General features: G+C 49.3%; 1 protein-coding gene across 4 annotated transcripts in view; it reads right to left on the reverse strand.

Annotated features, from left to right (window-relative positions):
• The window catches only part of GIT2 (GIT ArfGAP 2), a 121,954-nt gene extending 105,553 nt beyond the window's left edge, over positions 1-16,401 (reverse strand). Inside the window, exon 1 of one of the 4 annotated variants that reach the window (XM_073582642.1) lies at positions 16,038-16,401. In XM_073582642.1, the coding sequence (XP_073438743.1) occupies positions 16,038-16,335 (298 nt within the window). In that variant the 5' untranslated portion in view covers positions 16,336-16,401. The remainder of the gene's footprint in view (positions 1-16,037) is intronic. The other 3 variants (XM_073582640.1, XM_073582639.1, XM_073582641.1) reach the window with 3 other exon arrangements.
• Between the last annotated feature and the right edge of the window lie 1,657 nt (positions 16,402-18,058).

The raw sequence follows: 18,058 nt of genomic DNA on the forward strand, positions 1-18,058 counted from the left end.
ACAGCTCATTTTTCATCTTTTAAATAACTCTGGGGAAGCGTGGCGAGTTTTGAGTGGCGACTTTTGTGTTTCGACTTTTATGTGGCGAGGTTGGTGTATGTGTGGTGAAATGTGTGCTGAGGGTGGTATATGTGGTGAAGCACGTGGTAGTGTGTGGCGCATTTTGTGTGTGTGTTCATATCCCCGTGTGTGGCGAGTATCCCATGTCAGGGCCCCACTTTAGCAACTGTACGGTATATACTGTTTGGCGCCATCGCTCTCATTCTCTAAGCCCCCCTTGTTCACATCTGGCAGCTGTAAATTTGCCTCCAACACTTTTCGTTTCACTTTTTCCCCATTATGTAGATAGGGGGAAAATTGTTTGATGAATTGGAACACGCAGGGTTAAAATTTTGCCTCACAACATAGCCTATGACGCTCTCGGGGGCCAGACGTGTGACTGTGCCAAATTTTGTGGCTGTAGCTGCGACGGTGCGGATGCCAATCCCGGACATACACACATACATACACACACACATATTGAGCTTTATATATTAGAGTTTTAAATTGGTGTAATATTTTAACATCGTGTGCGCGTGTCTGTCTCCTACTCAGCTACCCCATTCCCACAGGTGTATTCAATGAAGTTTTGGATATTTTTACTGTAATTAATGTACCATTGCCTTTTTTTATTATATTTCTGACCAAATTACAGTTCCCTTGCACTAATTTAACGGACTACAAGCTGCTATTGACAAAAATCCAAACTGAAAACTGGCTTAAAATCTTGCTCATGGACTCAAAGGCAAACTGAAGGGAACTTCCCCTGCAATCCCAAACACTAACCAATGCAAATTTCATCCAAGATTTAACATTTAGTTTAGAGGAGATTACAATCATCAGAATATCAGAATATAATTTAGAAGAGCTCACACCAACATACACGCAGAAAGATTTCTAAAATTGTAAATGGATTGTACATATCTGACTGCAGAGGTCAAAGCCTCTTCATAACCTCTTCTGGGATATTCGGCAACTATTTTCAGCCTTTAAGTGACATACAGTTTGCCCTGTTCAATTATTTAACCCATTTTTGGCTGCGTTATTCTCCAACTTATTTCACTGTTGGATGTATTCTCTCTTTTGGCCTTTTGTCATCACAGTGGCCCCTGCAATGTTTCTTAACTGTATGCCTTTCTGTCCTATATACAGGTGCATCTCACAAAATTAGATCATCAAAAAGTTAATTTATTTCAGTTCTTCGATACAAAAAGTGACACTCATTTATTATATAGCCATTAGAATCAGAGTGATGCATTTCAAGTATTTCTGTTAATGTTGATGATGGCACGAAAGCAAATACGACAAAAAAAAAAAAAGAAAAACTTCAAAATGTAAATGACGATTCGGGTCCTATGTGCTTAGTTTATATTGGCAGTTTGGGTTGATAGACTCCCTCCGGTTAAACCTGTACCGTATTTTCTGGTGTGGCTGGATCTCTCTTAGGAGTATGAATTGCCTGATCGTGCACAGAAGATACAAAAAATGTCATCAATTCACAAGCTATAATATTAACATCCCCTGCTGTCTATTATGTTGGGGCATCTCATGCCACCCAAGACAACTCTGACCTATCAAAACCCAAGACCTCTAAAAAGCACCCAGGGGTACCTGGCATCTGGACATCAATATCAGATCTTCTACATTGAAAGTCTCGCCAAACTGTTTAGATCATAATAGAAACTAAATTCTGCTAAATATTTTTCTAATATGTTGCCATGTAAATTTTGTTATTGTATTTTTTGCATACAACTAGAGTTGAGCGAATATATTCGGAATTGGATGGCGAATCTGAATTTGCCATATTGTTATACTATTCGTGCTGAATTTATCTTTGATGATGGGTTCCGAACATATTCAGTCATTTCTACCTCTTATTGACTCCAATGACATTCGCCGAATATTGCAAAAACAATATTCGCAGCCAGTCATAACCGGAACCAAATTTGGAAAAATTTGCTCAACTCTATATACAACTATGGCTGCCTCATTCCAGAATTATCTATGAACTCTTCAGTAGCTGCCATGAAAGGAAGGGAACCCTAATCATCGCCTATTGTGACTGGTGGATCCCATTTAGAAGTGTTACCTACCAATAATGCGCTGACCAGTGAGATGCAATCTCTACACAACAGGTACTATCAGTCTATTATCAGACCTTAGTGTAAGGGTACCATTACACTAAGCCAGGTCTCCCAACTCCAGTCCTCAAGGCCCACCAACAGATCATGTTTTCAGGATTTCCTTTGTGTTGCACAGGTGAAGCAATCACCTGAGCAATACTAAGGAAATCCTGAAAACATGATCTGTTGGTGGGCCTTGAGGACTGGAGTTGGGGAACCCTGCACTAAGCGACACACCAGCGATCCCGACAACGATACGACCTGGTTAGGATCGCTGGTGCGTCGCAAATCTCTTCGACAACGCAGCAACGATCCGGCATTGGAAATTTGTCACCCAGCAGCTGTTCTGACGACTCCCACCTGTGTCCCTGAGTTCTGAGTCGCCAACGAGGTCGCTCATTGGCGTCAAACACAGAGATGCATGCTGGCCAGCGGGACAACAGCGATCAAAAAATGGCCCAGGATATTCGAGCACGATCAGCGACATCGCAGCAGGGGCTCGATCGTCGCTATGTGTCACACGTAGCGAGATCGCTGTTGCGTCACAAAATTGGTCACGCAACAGCGATCTCACTAACGATCTCGTTATATGAGACGGGACTTTTACAACTGAAAAATTCAGGATTAAAGTACAAACGATTCAAAATGTAGTCATTTTGTGAGACTGGACTGCTCCGGGAGTTGAACCCTCAGGACCACGACGACGAACCCCCCTCGGGCGAGCTGGCCAGGTGTACCACCCCCTATACAGGGAGCGTTAGGGGCAGGCCCAGGGGAGACTATCGCCGCGGAAGCTGATACCTGGGGACAGCCGGAGGGAAACACAGGTGGGAAACATGCTGGTGGGCAGAGGGGAGAAGGTGACGACCACAGGGGAGACTGATGTAGCCGCGGGGACGGAGGTAGACGGCAAGGAGGAGGCAGGAACGGGCTCTGGGGAGGACGCTGGAACAGGCGGACACGGGCTGGAACGGTCTGGACCTAGAAGGGAACACAGAGAGGTCACAGGTGGAGGACCTGCGGGAGCCAGGAGAGGTACAAAGCGCAGGAACAGAGGAAACGCAGGAGAGAGTGGACCTGAGATCACGCGTGAACCACAATTGATAATCAGGCTCAGAGCATGGGGTGAGACTGCCTGATATAGGACATGCTGCAGGACTTCCGGGTCAGGGTGAAGGCCAAGGGATTGGACGGCACAGTCTAGGAGAGGCGTGCCTAGATGTGCACCTGCGTATCTTACAAGGGGCAGAGGCCGGCCAGAGGACAGGAAGGGAAGGGAAGCTGATTGAAAGGTGCCTGCAGTGGGGGTGGGCCGAGAGAGCCGAGAGCGTTGGGAAGCCCTGGGCGGCGTGGAGACACGGGAGGCTGCAGGAGCCGCCGGCGCTGTGATAGGGGAAGCTGCGGCCGCAGGAGCAGGGACAGCGGGAGCCGCGGCAGAGGGAGCCAGAACAAAAGCCGCAGGGAGAGCAGGAGCCGTGGAACGGAAAGCAGGCGTGACATTACCCCCCCCTCTTAAGACCAGAAAGGAATTTGGCTAAAATACGAGGAGCCAGGATCTTCTCCCCAGGTTCTCAAGATCTCTCCTCAGGACCGAAAACCTTCCAATCGATTAGGAAGAGAGTCTTACCTCTAGATCTTTTCATGGCGAGAAGGTCTTTAACTTCAAAAGACATCCTGTGCGGACACAGGCGGAGGCGGGCAACCAGTGGAAGGATGAAAGCGGTTAAGTATGACAGGTTTAAAGATGGAAACATGGAAGGAATTAGGAATCCGTAGGGAGGCGGGAAGTTTTAACTTGTAGGCCACATCATTGATATGAGCCAAGACCTCAAACGGACCTGTGTACCGAGGACCTAGTTTGTACGAGGGTTACTTCAGACGGACAAATTTTGAAGACAGTCATACTTTATCTACGGGTTAGTACAGTGGAGAATCCAGGCGTTTATCTCTTGATCCTGCCTTGAGCTCATTCAAGCGCGGTTTTTGTCTCCTGCCAGACCCTGGAGAACTCCTCGGTCAGAAGATCGGCCGCCGGCACACCCGACACAGGAGGAACCGGCAGAGGAACACCAGGATGTTGCAGTAGACAATAAAGAAGGGTGACTTGGAGGAGGATTCACTGGTGTGGTTATTGTAGGTGAATTCGGCCCACTGGAGCAGGCTGGACCAGTCGTTCTGGTGGGCGTTGGTAAAATGCCGGAGATAAGTCACAAGGATCTGATTTGTGCGTTCTGCCTGACCGTTGGTCTGGGGATGGTAGGAAGAGGAGAAGTCCAACGTTACTTCCATCATTCTGCACAGGGCTCTCCAAAACCGCGAGGTGAACTGAACTCCTCTGTCGGAAATGATGTGCTTGAGGAAGCCGTGAATCCTGAAAACATGGGTGACGAAGATCCTCGCCAACTCGGGAGCAGAGGGTAAACCTGGCAGAACAATAAAATTGGCCATCTTGGAAAATCGATCCACCACGACCAAGATGACGGTGTGGCAAGAAGACCAAGGCAGATCAGTAATAAAGTCCATTGCGACATGCTGCCAGGGGGCCGAAGGAACCGAGACCAGAGGGTAGGTGCCGAGGGACTTTGTTTCTGGCACACGACGGGCAGGAGGCGATAAAACTTCGGACATCTTGAAGAAGAGATGGCCACCAATAGAAACGAGAGATGAGAAGGAGCGTTTTCTTGAGGCCCACATGGCCGGCTAGCTTGGATGCATGACCCCAGCGTAACACTCGCTTCCTCTCACTTTCTTGCACAAAGGTCTTACCCGGCGGTAACGAAGTCAACCTGATGGGAGCGACCACGATGACTTTACTGGGGTCTACAATGTGTGATGGCTCTTCCTCATTATCGGAGACCAAAAAGGACCTGGATAAAGCATCTGCTTTGAGATTCTTGTCACCGAGACGGAAATGAAGCTCAAAATCGAACCGGGCAAAGAATAGCGACCACCTGGCTTGCCAGGGATTAAGTCTCTGTGCTGACTGGATGTATGCCAGGTTCTTATGGTCGGTGTAGATTTTAAATGGATGCACAGCTCCCTCCAGAAGATACCGTCACTCTTCCAAGGCCAATTTAATGGCGAGTAGCTCCCTGTCACCAATGGCGTAGTTTCTCTCTGCGGTGGACATCTTGGAGAAGAAACTGCAAGTGACCAGTCGACCGGAGAAAGATCTCTGGGAAAGAACCGCCCCGGCTCCGATGGCAGATGCATCTACCTCGAGGATAAAGGGTTTGTTAACTTCAGGACGATGGAGGACGGGTGCTGTAGCGAAAGCTTGTCTCAAGGTTTGAAAGGCATTTTCGGCTTCCGGGGACCAGAGGTGCGGGTTAGCTCCCTTACGGGTTAAGGCGGAGATAGGAGCGGTTAAAGTGGAAAAGTGTGGGATAAACTGCCGGTAATAATTAGCAAAACCAAGGAATCGCTGGATAGCCTTGATTCCCTGGGGACGCGGCCACTTGAGCACGGCGGACACTTTTCCAGGGTCCATACGTAGGCCAGAGTCAGAAATGACATAACCCAAGAACGGCAGGGAGGACTGCTCGAAGGCGCACTTCTCGAGTTCGGCATACAGATGATGCTCTCTCAAATGCAGTAAAGACGTCCGCCAAGTCTTTCTGTGAGTATCCAGGTCCGAGGAAAACACAAGGATGTCATCCAAATACACCACTACACAGGAGTAAAGAAGATCTCGAAACACATCGTTGACGAACTCCTGGAACACTGCGGGAGCATTGCACAGGCTGAAGGGCATGACCAAATATTCATAGTGGCCGTCTCAGGTATTGAAAGTGGTCTTCCACTCGTCTCCGGAACGAATGCGGATTAGATTATAGGCCCCTCGGAGATCCAACTTCTTGAAGACCCGTGCTCCCCGTAGACGGTCGAACAGCTCCGGAACGAGAGGCAGCGGATATTTGTTTTTGATAGTGATATCATCGAGACCCCAGTAGTCAATGCAGAGATGGAGAGATTCATCCTTCTTCTTGACGAAAAAGAAACCCGCTCCTGCAGCCGAAGACGACTTGCGAATAAAGCCTCTGGCCAGGTTTTCTTGAATATATTCAGTCATGGCCTGAGTCTCGGAGGGAGATAGTGGATAGATCAGAGCTCGGGGTGGAGTAGAACCGGAACATGTTCGATTAGGCAATCATAGGGCCGATGCGGGGGCAGGACCTCTGCCTCCTTCTTGTTAAAGACGTCAGAAAAGGCCCAATAGGCCGAAGGTAAATCTGTAGAGACTGAAGTGGGAGGCGAGGAGTTCTTTAGCTGGACTGAAAGCAGCCATTTGTCTTGACACAATTGTCCCCAAGGCAGGATATCACCGGAGCGCCAGTCCAAGATAGGCTCGTGGGTTCTCAACCAGGGAAGGCCCAAGAGGATGGTGTGAGATAACAAGGGCAGCACATAAAAGACTATCTTCTCCCGGTGTAAGGCTCCAATTTGAAGTTCCACCTGTTCGGTGACCAGAGTAACGGACATCCGCAAGGGTCAACCGTCGACTGAAGCAATCTGCCGAGGAGTCTCCAGGGATCGGACAGGGATACTAAGTCTCTTAACCGCCTCGAACTGAATAAAGTTGCAGCTGCACCCAAATCAATGTAAGCCCACTCAGAAGAATGTTTGGAGCCTATATGTAAAAGGACGGAAAGAATTAAGGGTAGAGAAGAGTCACAATTACCTAGGGAGGCCTCTCTTACCTATCCTAGGCGGAGGCGTTTCCCGGGCGTATAGGACAGGAACGAAGGAAGTGGGATGCACTCCCACAATAGAAGCAGAGCCTATGATCAACCCTCTCTCTCCGGCGCTCCTCCACCGGCTTGAGACGATCCACTTGCATGGGTTCCGGTGCAGGGGCCGCAGAAGCCGACACTGGGCGGGAGCGGGGCGGACTACAAGCGGCCGGAAGAAAACGACAAGGTCTTCTCTCTCTAGCTACCTCTCGGGATCACTCCTGAAAGTGTAGGTCGATGAGGGTGGCCAAGGAGATCAGATCCTCCAGGGAGGTTTGAGTATCTTAACCCGCCAACTTGTCCTTGATTCGACCAGAGAGGCCCCGCCAAAAGGCTCCCACCAAGGCCTCATTGTTCCAACCCAACTCTGAGGACAGAGTGTGAAACCGAATGACGTACTGACCTACCGAGAGAGTGCCCAGGTGGAGATTAAAAAGCGCCTCGGTAGTAGAGGCCAAGCGACCTGGTTTATCGAACACTTTACGAAAGGTGTCCAAAAAAATAGAAAGTTGGGAGACAATAGGGTCGTCCCGCTCCCAGAGAGGGTTTACCCAAGCTAGGGCCTCACCCTCCAAGTGGGACACAACAAAGGCCACCTTGGCCCGGTCAGTGGGGTACTGCTTAGGTGACAGCTCGAAGTGTAGCAGACATTGATTTAGGAATCCCCTGCACAATTTGGGATCGCCATTATACCGCGGGGGTTTCGCCAAACGGGGTGGTGGGTGGGAGGTCGCAGCCGGGGCTGGAGCAGAAGCCACGGTCTGGAGGGCCAGGAGGCAGTTATCCACTGATGCCATGTAATTTAAAATATGGGCCTGAGTGTCGCGCTGCTGTGCGAGCTCCTGCTGGAGACATGCCATCTGGGGAGCGCTAGCAGGGTCAGAGGCCTGTAAGGATGACAGACGAGATTCCATGGATTTGAGGAAGGACATTATCCTCGTTTGATTCTCCCGTAAGAACAGGAGTTCCTTCTGAGTCGGGGATGAGGTACCAGCAGGGTCCATGGCCTGATTATACTGTGAGACTGGAGTGCTCCGGGAGTTGAACCCTCAGGGCCATGATGACGAACCTCCCTTGGGCGAGCTGGCTAGGTGTACCACCCCCTATACAGGGAGCGTTATGGGCAGGCCCAGGGGAGACTATCGCCGCGGAAGCTGATACCTGGGGACAGCCGGCGGGAAACACGTGGGGAACGTGCTGGCGGGCATAGAGGAGATGACCACAGGGGAGACTACTGTAGCCGTGGAGCCGGAGGTAGACGGCAAGGGAGGAGGCAGGAATGGGCTCTGGGGAAGACGCTGGAACAGGCGGACACGGGCTGGAATGGTCTGGACCTAGAAGGGAACACAGAGAGGTCACAGGTGGAGGACCAGCGGAAGCCAGGAGAGGTACAAAGCGCAGAACAGAGGAAATGCAGGAGAACGTGGACCCGAGATCAAGTGTGAACCACAATTGATAATCAGGCTCAGAGCATGGGGTGAGACTGCCTGATATAGGGCATGCTGCAGGACTTCCGGGTCAGGGTGAAGGCCAAGGGATAGGACAGCACAGTCTAGGAGAGGCGTGCCTAGATGTGCACTTGCGTATCTGACAGGGGGCAGAGGCCGGCCGCAGGAGAGGAAGGGAAGCTGATTGACAGGCGCCTGCAGTGGGGGGGGGTTGAGAGAGCCGGGAGCGCTGGGAAGCCCAGGGCTGCGTGGAGACATGGGAGGCTGCAGGAGCCGCCGGCGCTGTGACAAGGGAAGCTGCGGCCAGAGCAGTGGCCGCAGGAGCAGGGACAGCGGGAGCCGCGGCAGAGGGAGCCAGAACAGAAGCCGCGGGGAGAGCGGGAATCGTGGAACGGAAGGTAGGCGTGACACATTTGTTGAGAACGAAATAACATTAGTAGTGTCTGAAAACCAAAATCATTAATTTATTGAGAACTGGATTCTACAACAAATGAAAACGAATGTAGGAAATTGAAATCACAGGTGGATCGATGTGCATGAATGTTATCATGGCAACTCAGTAGTGAGCATGGCCGCACAACATCTGGGCATGAGGCAACAGACTATCCCAGATGTCAATAATCAGGGAATCAATCAGTGATCTCCTGGACATTCTGTGACCCAGAGATGCTCAACTGGATTTGGCTCTGAGGAACATGAAGGACAGGCAATGAGATCAAGGTCTTTGCATTCCAGGAACTGTCTGCATACTCCGCCATCCTGGAGGATCTGGACTACCTGTGTGACCTGAAAGGGCAGCAAGTGCCACCTCGTTCTACCGGTAGTGACGAGGACACTAGCAAAATGCAGAACTAAAGAAGAATCAGATGAAAGTATTTGATTGTAGCCAGTAAAAAAAAAAAAAAATGTGCGCAGAAGAACAAGCAAACTGCAGATTTTTTACATTTTTGGGAAAAAAAATGCAAATTGCTTATGATGTATATGGCATTTCTAATGGGGGGGGAGGGGCAAATACAACAAATTGTACAAAACGAAAGTGTATAAACAGTATTATAGGCAAACAAAGCTTATAGAGCAACAGAGATTGAAATGTGAGCAGCAAAACGTCAAGTGTAGAGACTTCTGCAATCTTCTTCCTGTCTTGACAAACTATGGGCTGTATATGTCACTTATATCTGAAACTGCACACAAGCAAAACACTGCGAAATAGAGGCGGCATTTACCCTGCTTTCTAGAGGAGTACACAAGAATTCCCTTCTGCTGCATTCGGAGTCAAAAACAGACCTAAAAAGGGCAGATTTGTGGCATCTGCTGTCAAAACACAAAGAAAAGACAGTGCAGAGCAACAGGAAGACAGGATGTCGCTATCTCACCAAGATTTCTTGCGCTCACCGAGCAGACGCTTACATGTATCCTCTCTGCGGGGAGCGGGGGTACACAATGCTACAAAATCTCCGGTACACTGCACTTCCAGGTCCATATGTGGCCGAGACGGAAAAAGGACAGTGACAAATCACAATACAAAATAGACAAGGCTTATTATGTCGTGTTCATACCAATCTTGTATAGAGGCAGTAGTGACGGACAAAATCTAGACACTGTTTAATCCTTTATTGTTTTGATTTTTCAACTCGGTTATTATACTTTTCATACTTCCACAAACACACACACTAATATACTTGTGTGGGTTGTAGATTCCATCTCATGCTACCACGAGTGTGAAAGCACAAACATTCAAAAGTGACCAAAACATCAGCCAGAAAGCATTGGTACTGAGATGTGGTCTGTGGTCCCCACCTGCAGAACCACTCCTTTATTGAGAGAGTCTTGAGAATTGCCAATAATTTCCATCTGTTGTCTATTCCATTTGCACAACAGCATGTGAAATTGATTGTCAGTCAGTATTGCTCCCTAAGTGGACAGTTTGATTTCACAGAAGTTTGATTTACTTGGAGTTATATTCTGTTGTTTAAGTGTTTCCTTTATTTTTATGAGCAGTGTATAAACAAATACACACACACACACACACTTGTGGACAAAGAAGTGGGTCCCCGTGGAAAAACAATATATGGGCCCTTTGCAGTCCAACAGCTCATCATAATGCATTATGCCACTTGCTTCAGAGGTAGAAGAGGGCCCCCTTATCTCTTGGACCCCTGTATGGTTGCACCAATGATATGTCCACCTTTGAGAGAGATTATATATATATATATATATAAATATATATATATATATATATACACACATATATACACACACACATTATTTGACCATTCAATCTTTAGATGGGTATTGATATCAGGGCTGTGGAGTCGGTAAGCCAAACCTGCGACTCCAACTCCGACTCCCACACATATTGCTTATATTTAAGTGAAAAATTTATTGTAGTACAATGTGAACCTCAGACATTTAATCATTTTTATGATCCAATAATCAAGATGTTTAGATAGAACAGAATATATATTGGTGTACTACCCGGTTTTCATTCTTTTTGGTACAGATACGATATGGATAGACAGATATGGATAAATGGATATATAGATAGAGCAGATTTCTAATCTGCTTTTGCTATTGAAAACATTATCTATGAGCTCAAAAACCTTTCAGGTGATGCAGTTTTTTAAAAAGATGATCAGCTTTTGCAGCTGAAAAACGTATCCTCAAAAAACACAGGAAAAACGCTGTGTGTGAATGTAGCCTTAGATCAGGAATATAACAGCCATTTATAGGACATTTCATAACTTTCCCAAACTCCTATGAAAAAATATTCAGCACATCCTGCATGGAATTACTGTACCCAATTTATTATATATTTTAGGAGTCGGAGTCGGTCCATTTTATACCGACTCCAACTCTGACTCCGACTCCACCAAAATGAGCACCGACTCCGACTCCGACTCCACAGCCCTGATTGATATACTGCAGTACTTTCAGGAAAATGCATCTATCATATAGGAAGGGCTTAATAGGTGTGCAAAGATGCCAGAGGGCTATATCTGTGCAAAGACAACCTACTGGTACTCTGCGATGGCGTAAGGGTGGGGATGGGGTTAATGTGGTGGCAGAGCCCCAGCCAGCTGTCTAACTACCTACATATCACAGTTATTGACTGCAGCATCTAATGTGTTAAATAGAAAATTAAGAATTCCCAAATAAGAAAAACAAGCAAGGTTAAACTAGCTAAGGGTTATTCCCATCTTTAAAAGTTATCGCCTTTCCTTAGAACACAACTTATAAATCAATGGGGTCCCACCAAACGGAGAACAGGGATGTGCAAAGCTCCTTGTGAACGGAGTGGAAGCCGGACAATCATTACATGAGACCGCAGAGTACAGCACTAGGCATTTTCTGTTTGTCTCCAGCAGTTGCACAGGGAATGAATGGAGTGGTGGACCACATATCTGGTCAGACCTCACCTTTCAGATAATTACCGCTTACCCCGAGGATAGGTGATATTTTCTAAACGTGGGGATAACTGTTTAATGGGAGCCTGTCTCCAGGTGTTTGCTACATCATCTGAGAGCTGAATAATGTAGAGCCAGAGAACCTGATTCCAGAGGTCTGTCACTGTTTTCACTGCTGCAGATCTAGCAGTTGTCTGAATGCTCTGCTCTGTATAAGCCTCTGCACACCACTGATTAGCAGCCTTCCGTGTACGCAGTGCCTAGGCATAAAACTGCCAGTCAGTGGTGGGGGCGATGTTATACAGAGCTCATGTACAGTATACTCCTCAAGTGATCATCTCCTGTGATAAAACAGTGGCTTTATCAAAACTATAACAAGCAAGTGACATATTGCTGAAACTCCTAAACCCTTCATCCAATTTTAATGTGGATACCCTCAAATCAGTAGCGTAGCTACCGGGGGAGCAGAGGGGGCGGTCGCCCCGGGCCCTGAGCTCTGAGGGGGCCCACCAGAGCTACGCTACTGTAACTGTATCGGCATGCACAGCGCGCCCACACAGTTACATTCTGCGGCAGAGCAGGGAGAATCGATCTCCCTACTCTGCCGCCCAGCCGCTATGGGCCCCCGAGAAGGCGGTGGGGGCCCCCTGTGCCAGCATTGCGCCCCCCCCCCTCACAGCCAGCAATGTCGTCCTGGGCTATTCTTTGCGCACAGGACCTGTGATGAGGTCACGGGAGGGGCGGAGTCAGGGGGTCACATGATCAGGGGCTTCAGCAGCTGCAGGGCTCTGCTGTGCTGGTTGTCATGGTGCTGGATGAGGTGAAGTAAGTTTCTGTGTGGGCTCAGGAGGGATGTAGCAGAGCTGTGTGTGTATGATGTGTACAGAGCGGAGCAGTGTGTAGAAGGTGTACGGAGCAGAGATATGCATGTATGAGGTGTACAGAGGAGCGGAGCCACGTGTGTATGGGGTGAGCGGAGCCGTTTGTGTACGGAGCGGAGCCAAGTGTGTACGGGTCGGGGTGTACAGAGCAGAGCTGTGTATGTACGGAACAGAGCCGTGTGTGTGCGGCGTGTAAGGATTGGAGCCATATGTGTACGAGGTGTACAGCGGGCGCGGAGCGGAGCCGCGCGTGTACAGCGGGCGCGGAGCGGAGCCGATCGTGTACAGCGGGCACGGAGCGGAGCCGATCGTGTACAGCGGGCACGGAGCGGAGCCGATCGTGTACAGCGGGCACGGAGCGGAGCCGATCGTGTACAGCGGGCACGGAGCGGAGCCGATCGTGTACAGCGGGCACGGAGCGGAGCCGATCGTGTACAGCGGGCACGGAGCGGAGCCGATCGTGTACAGCGGGCACGGAGCGGAGCCGATCGTGTACAGCGGGCACGGAGCGGAGCCGATCGTGTACAGCGGGCACGGAGCGGAGCCGATCGTGTACAGCGGGCACGGAGCGGAGCCGATCGTGTACAGCGGGCACGGAGCGGAGCCGATCGTGTACAGCGGGCACGGAGCGGAGCCGATCGTGTACAGCGGGCACGGAGCGGAGCCGATCGTGTACAGCGGGCACGGAGCGGAGCCGATCGTGTACAGCGGGCACGGAGCGGAGCCGATCGTGTACAGCGGGCACGGAGCGGAGCCGATCGTGTACAGCGGGCACGGAGCGGAGCCGATCGTGTACAGCGGGCACGGAGCGGAGCCGATCGTGTACAGCGGGCACGGAGCGGAGCCGATCGTGTACAGCGGGCACGGAGCGGAGCCGATCGTGTACAGCGGGCACGGAGCGGAGCCAGGTGTGTACAAGGTGTACGGAGCGGAGCCGCGTTTTTACAGCGTGTACGTAGCAGAGGAGCGTGTGTACAAGGTGTACGGAACAGAGCCGCATGTGTACAAGGTGTACGGAACAGAACCACATGTGTACAAGGTGTACGGAGCAGAGCCGCGTGTGTATAGGGGGTGTGGAGAAGAGCCGCGTGTGTATAGGGGGTGTGGAGAAGAGCCGCGTGTGTATAGGGGGTATCAGGTGCAGTAATAGGGACACATACGGCAGCAGCGGCTAAGCATTGGGGTATCAGGTGCAGTAATAGGAACACATACAGCAGCAGTGGATCAGCATTGGGGTATCAGGTGCAGTAATAGGGACACTTACGGCAGCAGCGGCTCAGCATTGGGGTATCAGGTGCAGTAATAGGGACACTTACGGCAGCAGCGGCTCAGTATTGGGGTATCAGGTGTAGTAATAGGGACACATACGGCAGCAGCGGCTCAGTATTGGGGTATCAAGTGCAGTAATAGGGACTCATACGGCAGCAGCGGCTCAGTATTGGGGTATCAAGTGCAGTAATAGAGACTCATACGGCAGCAGCGGCTCAGTATTGGGGTATCAAGTGCAGTAATAGGGACACAAATGGCAGAGGCTCAGTATTGGGGTATCAAGTGCAGTAATAGGGACATATACGGCAGCAGCGGCTCAGTATTGGGGTATCAGGTGCAGTAATAGGGACACATGGCAGCAGCGGCTCAGTATTGGGGTATCAGGTGCAGTAATAGGGACACATACGGCAGCAGTAGAGGCTCAGTATTGGGGTATCAGGTGTAGTAATAGGGACACATACTGCAGCAGCGGCTCAACATTGGGGTATCAGGTGCAGTAATAGGGACACATACGGCAGCAGCGGCTCAACATTGGGGTATCAGGTGCAGTAATAGGGACACATATGGCAGCAGCGGTTCGGTATTGGGGTATCAGCAGGATGAGGGGTTTGTGCAGGTTGGAGATAGATGGTGATGGGGCTGGAATATGAGAAGTGAAACGTGTCGTTGTTGTATTCTCTGTAGCAGAGTCGTGGCTGGAGGAGTTGTCATGTCGGTCTGGGCCAGATGGAAAAGACATGAAAAGTGACCGATTCCATCAGAAAGAACGTCAGCGGTAAGACACCAACTATAACTGTGCAGTAATCACAAATGTTTTGTAGGACTGGTATTTACCACTGACCATATGGCGGTAATATCTATGTTGGTCTTTATATAGGGATTATTTTCAGTAACAGCGAAGTCATCTCCTACATCCACTATCAGGGTGCGTCACCGAGTTGTAATCACAGTTACCTAGTTAGGGGCCCACTAAGTAGTCTCACCCCCCCTGAACCGAAACCCTAGCTACGCCTCTGCCTCAAATGAAAGCTGAAAGTCTGAGCTTCAACTGCATCTCAATTGTTTTGTTTAAAATTCATTGTGGTAATGTCTAGAACCAAAAGTAGAAAAAATGTTGTCTGTCCAAATATATATGGACCTAACTGTACATCATGCTGCTGTCAGATTAGGTGGCTAAAAGCCTGGTGACAGATTCCCTTTAAGGACCATTTAAACGGCCACTTGGCACACATTTCTGAGCACAGCCCCATGTAGACACACCACCCGATGAATGTGCAAAAAGCTGTTGTGACCCAGATCCCCGAGTGGTAAATATGTTGCCCCCTTGCACATCATTTCAGATTTGTTGGGGAGACTGGGTGACAACGCGGCAGGAGCTATAGTGGCCACCATATTGATTGTCACTGAGCTGTATAACCAAAAAGCTGATTGCGCAGCTCACGAGGCCACGACTTCTGGCGATTCCCTTTATTTTACGGCTTTTCCAATATTTGAACCCAGTTTTGTGTCCATAACATATGGAGACCCCCAGACAGGGGTGGGCTGTCCACAGAATGGCACAACTAGACAGATGTAGGTGCCGTAAGTGTCAGGGCTCAGGGCGGTAAGACCTGGGGGAGGATAGGCTACACACACCACCACGGCCACTGTAAGCACCATGGTACACAGGTGGAGGATGGGTGCAGTATTATGTCATGGACCCAATACTCCGTGATCAGTGCCACAGCGACATGGCACTGGTCTGGCTTACCACTCCAGTCACTAGGTCAGGAGCTGCCGCACTCTGTGCCCCCTTTATGCCGATTCCACTTCAGCATATATGGCCATTTATGGGGAATGTGCCCACTAGCAGCTCAGGCCAGGACTGGTACAAGCCTGCCCATCAATACTGTAGAGGGCACAGACTGGAAGTTTATGTCTGCTCGGGGCACCATGGCATGTCTATGGGGCAGTGCATACTAGGCCATGCCAGCCGCAGCAGCAGTCAGTGCCAGGGGTGCCATGGTAAGCAGGCACAGCTGTGCGGCATCACAGCCAGGACACACAAACAAGGGGCACACACGGTGCCAGCAACAGCGCATCTCCAAATATGTGCCAAGAGCGGTGCCCACCAGTCAGCAGATGACAGCCGCCCGCTTACCCTGCACGCTGCAGTCTGCGCACACCTCCAGGCTCTTCAGCCGCTTGGACATGGCGGAGAGCCGAGGGCCCGGGATTCCGCCCTGTGGAGAGGCTCGCACCGACGCTGCGGGCCCGGGACACAAAGCCGGGTGTAGGGCTGAGCGACACCAAGCCCGGACTGCCTGGCTGACGACTAGACCCGCCCACACGGCCTGGCCACGCCCCATCAGCTTCACGCGCGTCCTGGAGAACTGTGGGCGGGAGCGCGCGCGCCCGGAATGTGCCCCCGGTGTATAGAGTGCCGAGTGTCCCCGCATAGTGTCACCTCACGGGGAGGCGCCACAGTAATTCAAGGGGTTTGTAAGGAAAAACACACAAAAAAGCAGCATTCAGCTCTGGTTCTCAGTGCTCCCCATTGGCTCCTGCACAGTTACATGTCATGCTAAACTCATCCATTCACTGGTCTCAGCCAGGTCACATGGCGGTATCACCGCTGAGGCCAGTGATTGGCTGCATCGGTCACTAGAAAAATTTACCACACGTGACCGCAGCAGGAAATCAGCAAAAATCATCTCTTTTTAACAAAAAAAACCCTCATGCTTACCTCCATATAAATAACATCAGCCATTACCAGTGTCTGACTGGAGTAGAAAATCATTCATGGGGCCCACCATGCCTAAGGGGTTCTGCTGCAGAGCCTTCCCTTAGCTTCCATCTAGTCCAGCTGATAATCAGGGATTTTTTTCCAACTAGATACACTACCGTGTAAAAGTTTAGGGTCACTTAGAAATTTCCTTATTTTTGAAAGAAAAGCAGTTTTTTCCAATGAAACTAACATTAAATGATTCAGAAATACACTCTATACATTGTTAATGTGGTAAATGACTATTCTAGCTGCAAACGTCTGCTTTGTAATGTAATATCTTCATAGGTGTATAGAGGCCCATTTCCAACAACCATCACTCCAGTGTTCTTATGGTACTTTGCGTTTGCTAACTGTGTAAGAAGGCTAATAGATGGTTAGAATACCCTTGAAAACCCTTGTGCAAGTATGTTAGCACAGCTGAAAACAGTTTGGCTGATTAGAGAAGCTATAAACCTGACCTTCCTTTGAGCTCGCTGAGAATCTGGAGCATTACATTTGTTGGTTCCATTAAACTCTCAAAATCGCCAGAAAAAAAGAACTTTCAAGTGAAACTCGAAAGTCTATTCTGGTTCTTAGAAATAAAGACTATTCCATGCGAGAAATTGCCAAGAAACTCAAGATTTCCTACAACGGTGTGTACTACTCCCTTCAGAGGAGAGCACAAACAGGCTCTAACCAGAGTAGAAAGAGAAATGGGAGGCCCCGCTGCACAACTGAGCAACAAGTACAATACAGTTGTGGCCAAAAGTATTGACACCCCTGCAATTCTGTCAGATAATACTCAGTTTCTTCCTGAAAATGATTGCAAACACAAATTCTTTGGTATTATTATCTTCATTTAATTTGTCTTAAATGAAAAAACACAAAAAGAATTGTCCTAAAGCCAAATTGGATATAATTCCACACCAAACATAACAAAGAGGGTGGACAAAAGTATTGGCACTGTTCGAAAAATCATGTGATGCTTCTCTAATTTGTGTAATTAACAGCACCTGTAACTTACCTGTGGCACCTAACTGGTGTTGGCAATAACTAAATCACACTTGCAGCCAGTTGACATGGATTAAAGTTGACTCAACGAACTGTCTGAGGACTTGAGAAACCAAATTGTGAGGAAGCATGAGCAATCTCAAGGCTACAAGTCCATCTCCAAAGACCTGAATGTTCTTGTGTCTACCGTGCACAGTGTCATCAAGAAGGTTAAAGCCCATGGCACTGTGGCTAACCTCTCTAGATGTCGACGGAAAAGAAAAATTGACAAGAGATTTCAACGCAAGATTGTGCGGATGTTGGATAAAGAACCTTGACTAACATCCAAACAAGTTTAAGCTGCCCTGCAGTCCGAGTGTACGACAGTGTCAACCCGTACTATCCGTCGGCGTCTGAATGAAAAG

This window comes from Dendrobates tinctorius, unplaced genomic scaffold (genome assembly GCF_039654945.1).
Source record: "Dendrobates tinctorius isolate UK_male_01 unplaced genomic scaffold, ASM3965494v1 ptg000073l, whole genome shotgun sequence".
In the NCBI taxonomy this organism is placed as follows: domain Eukaryota; kingdom Metazoa; phylum Chordata; class Amphibia; order Anura; family Dendrobatidae; genus Dendrobates; species Dendrobates tinctorius.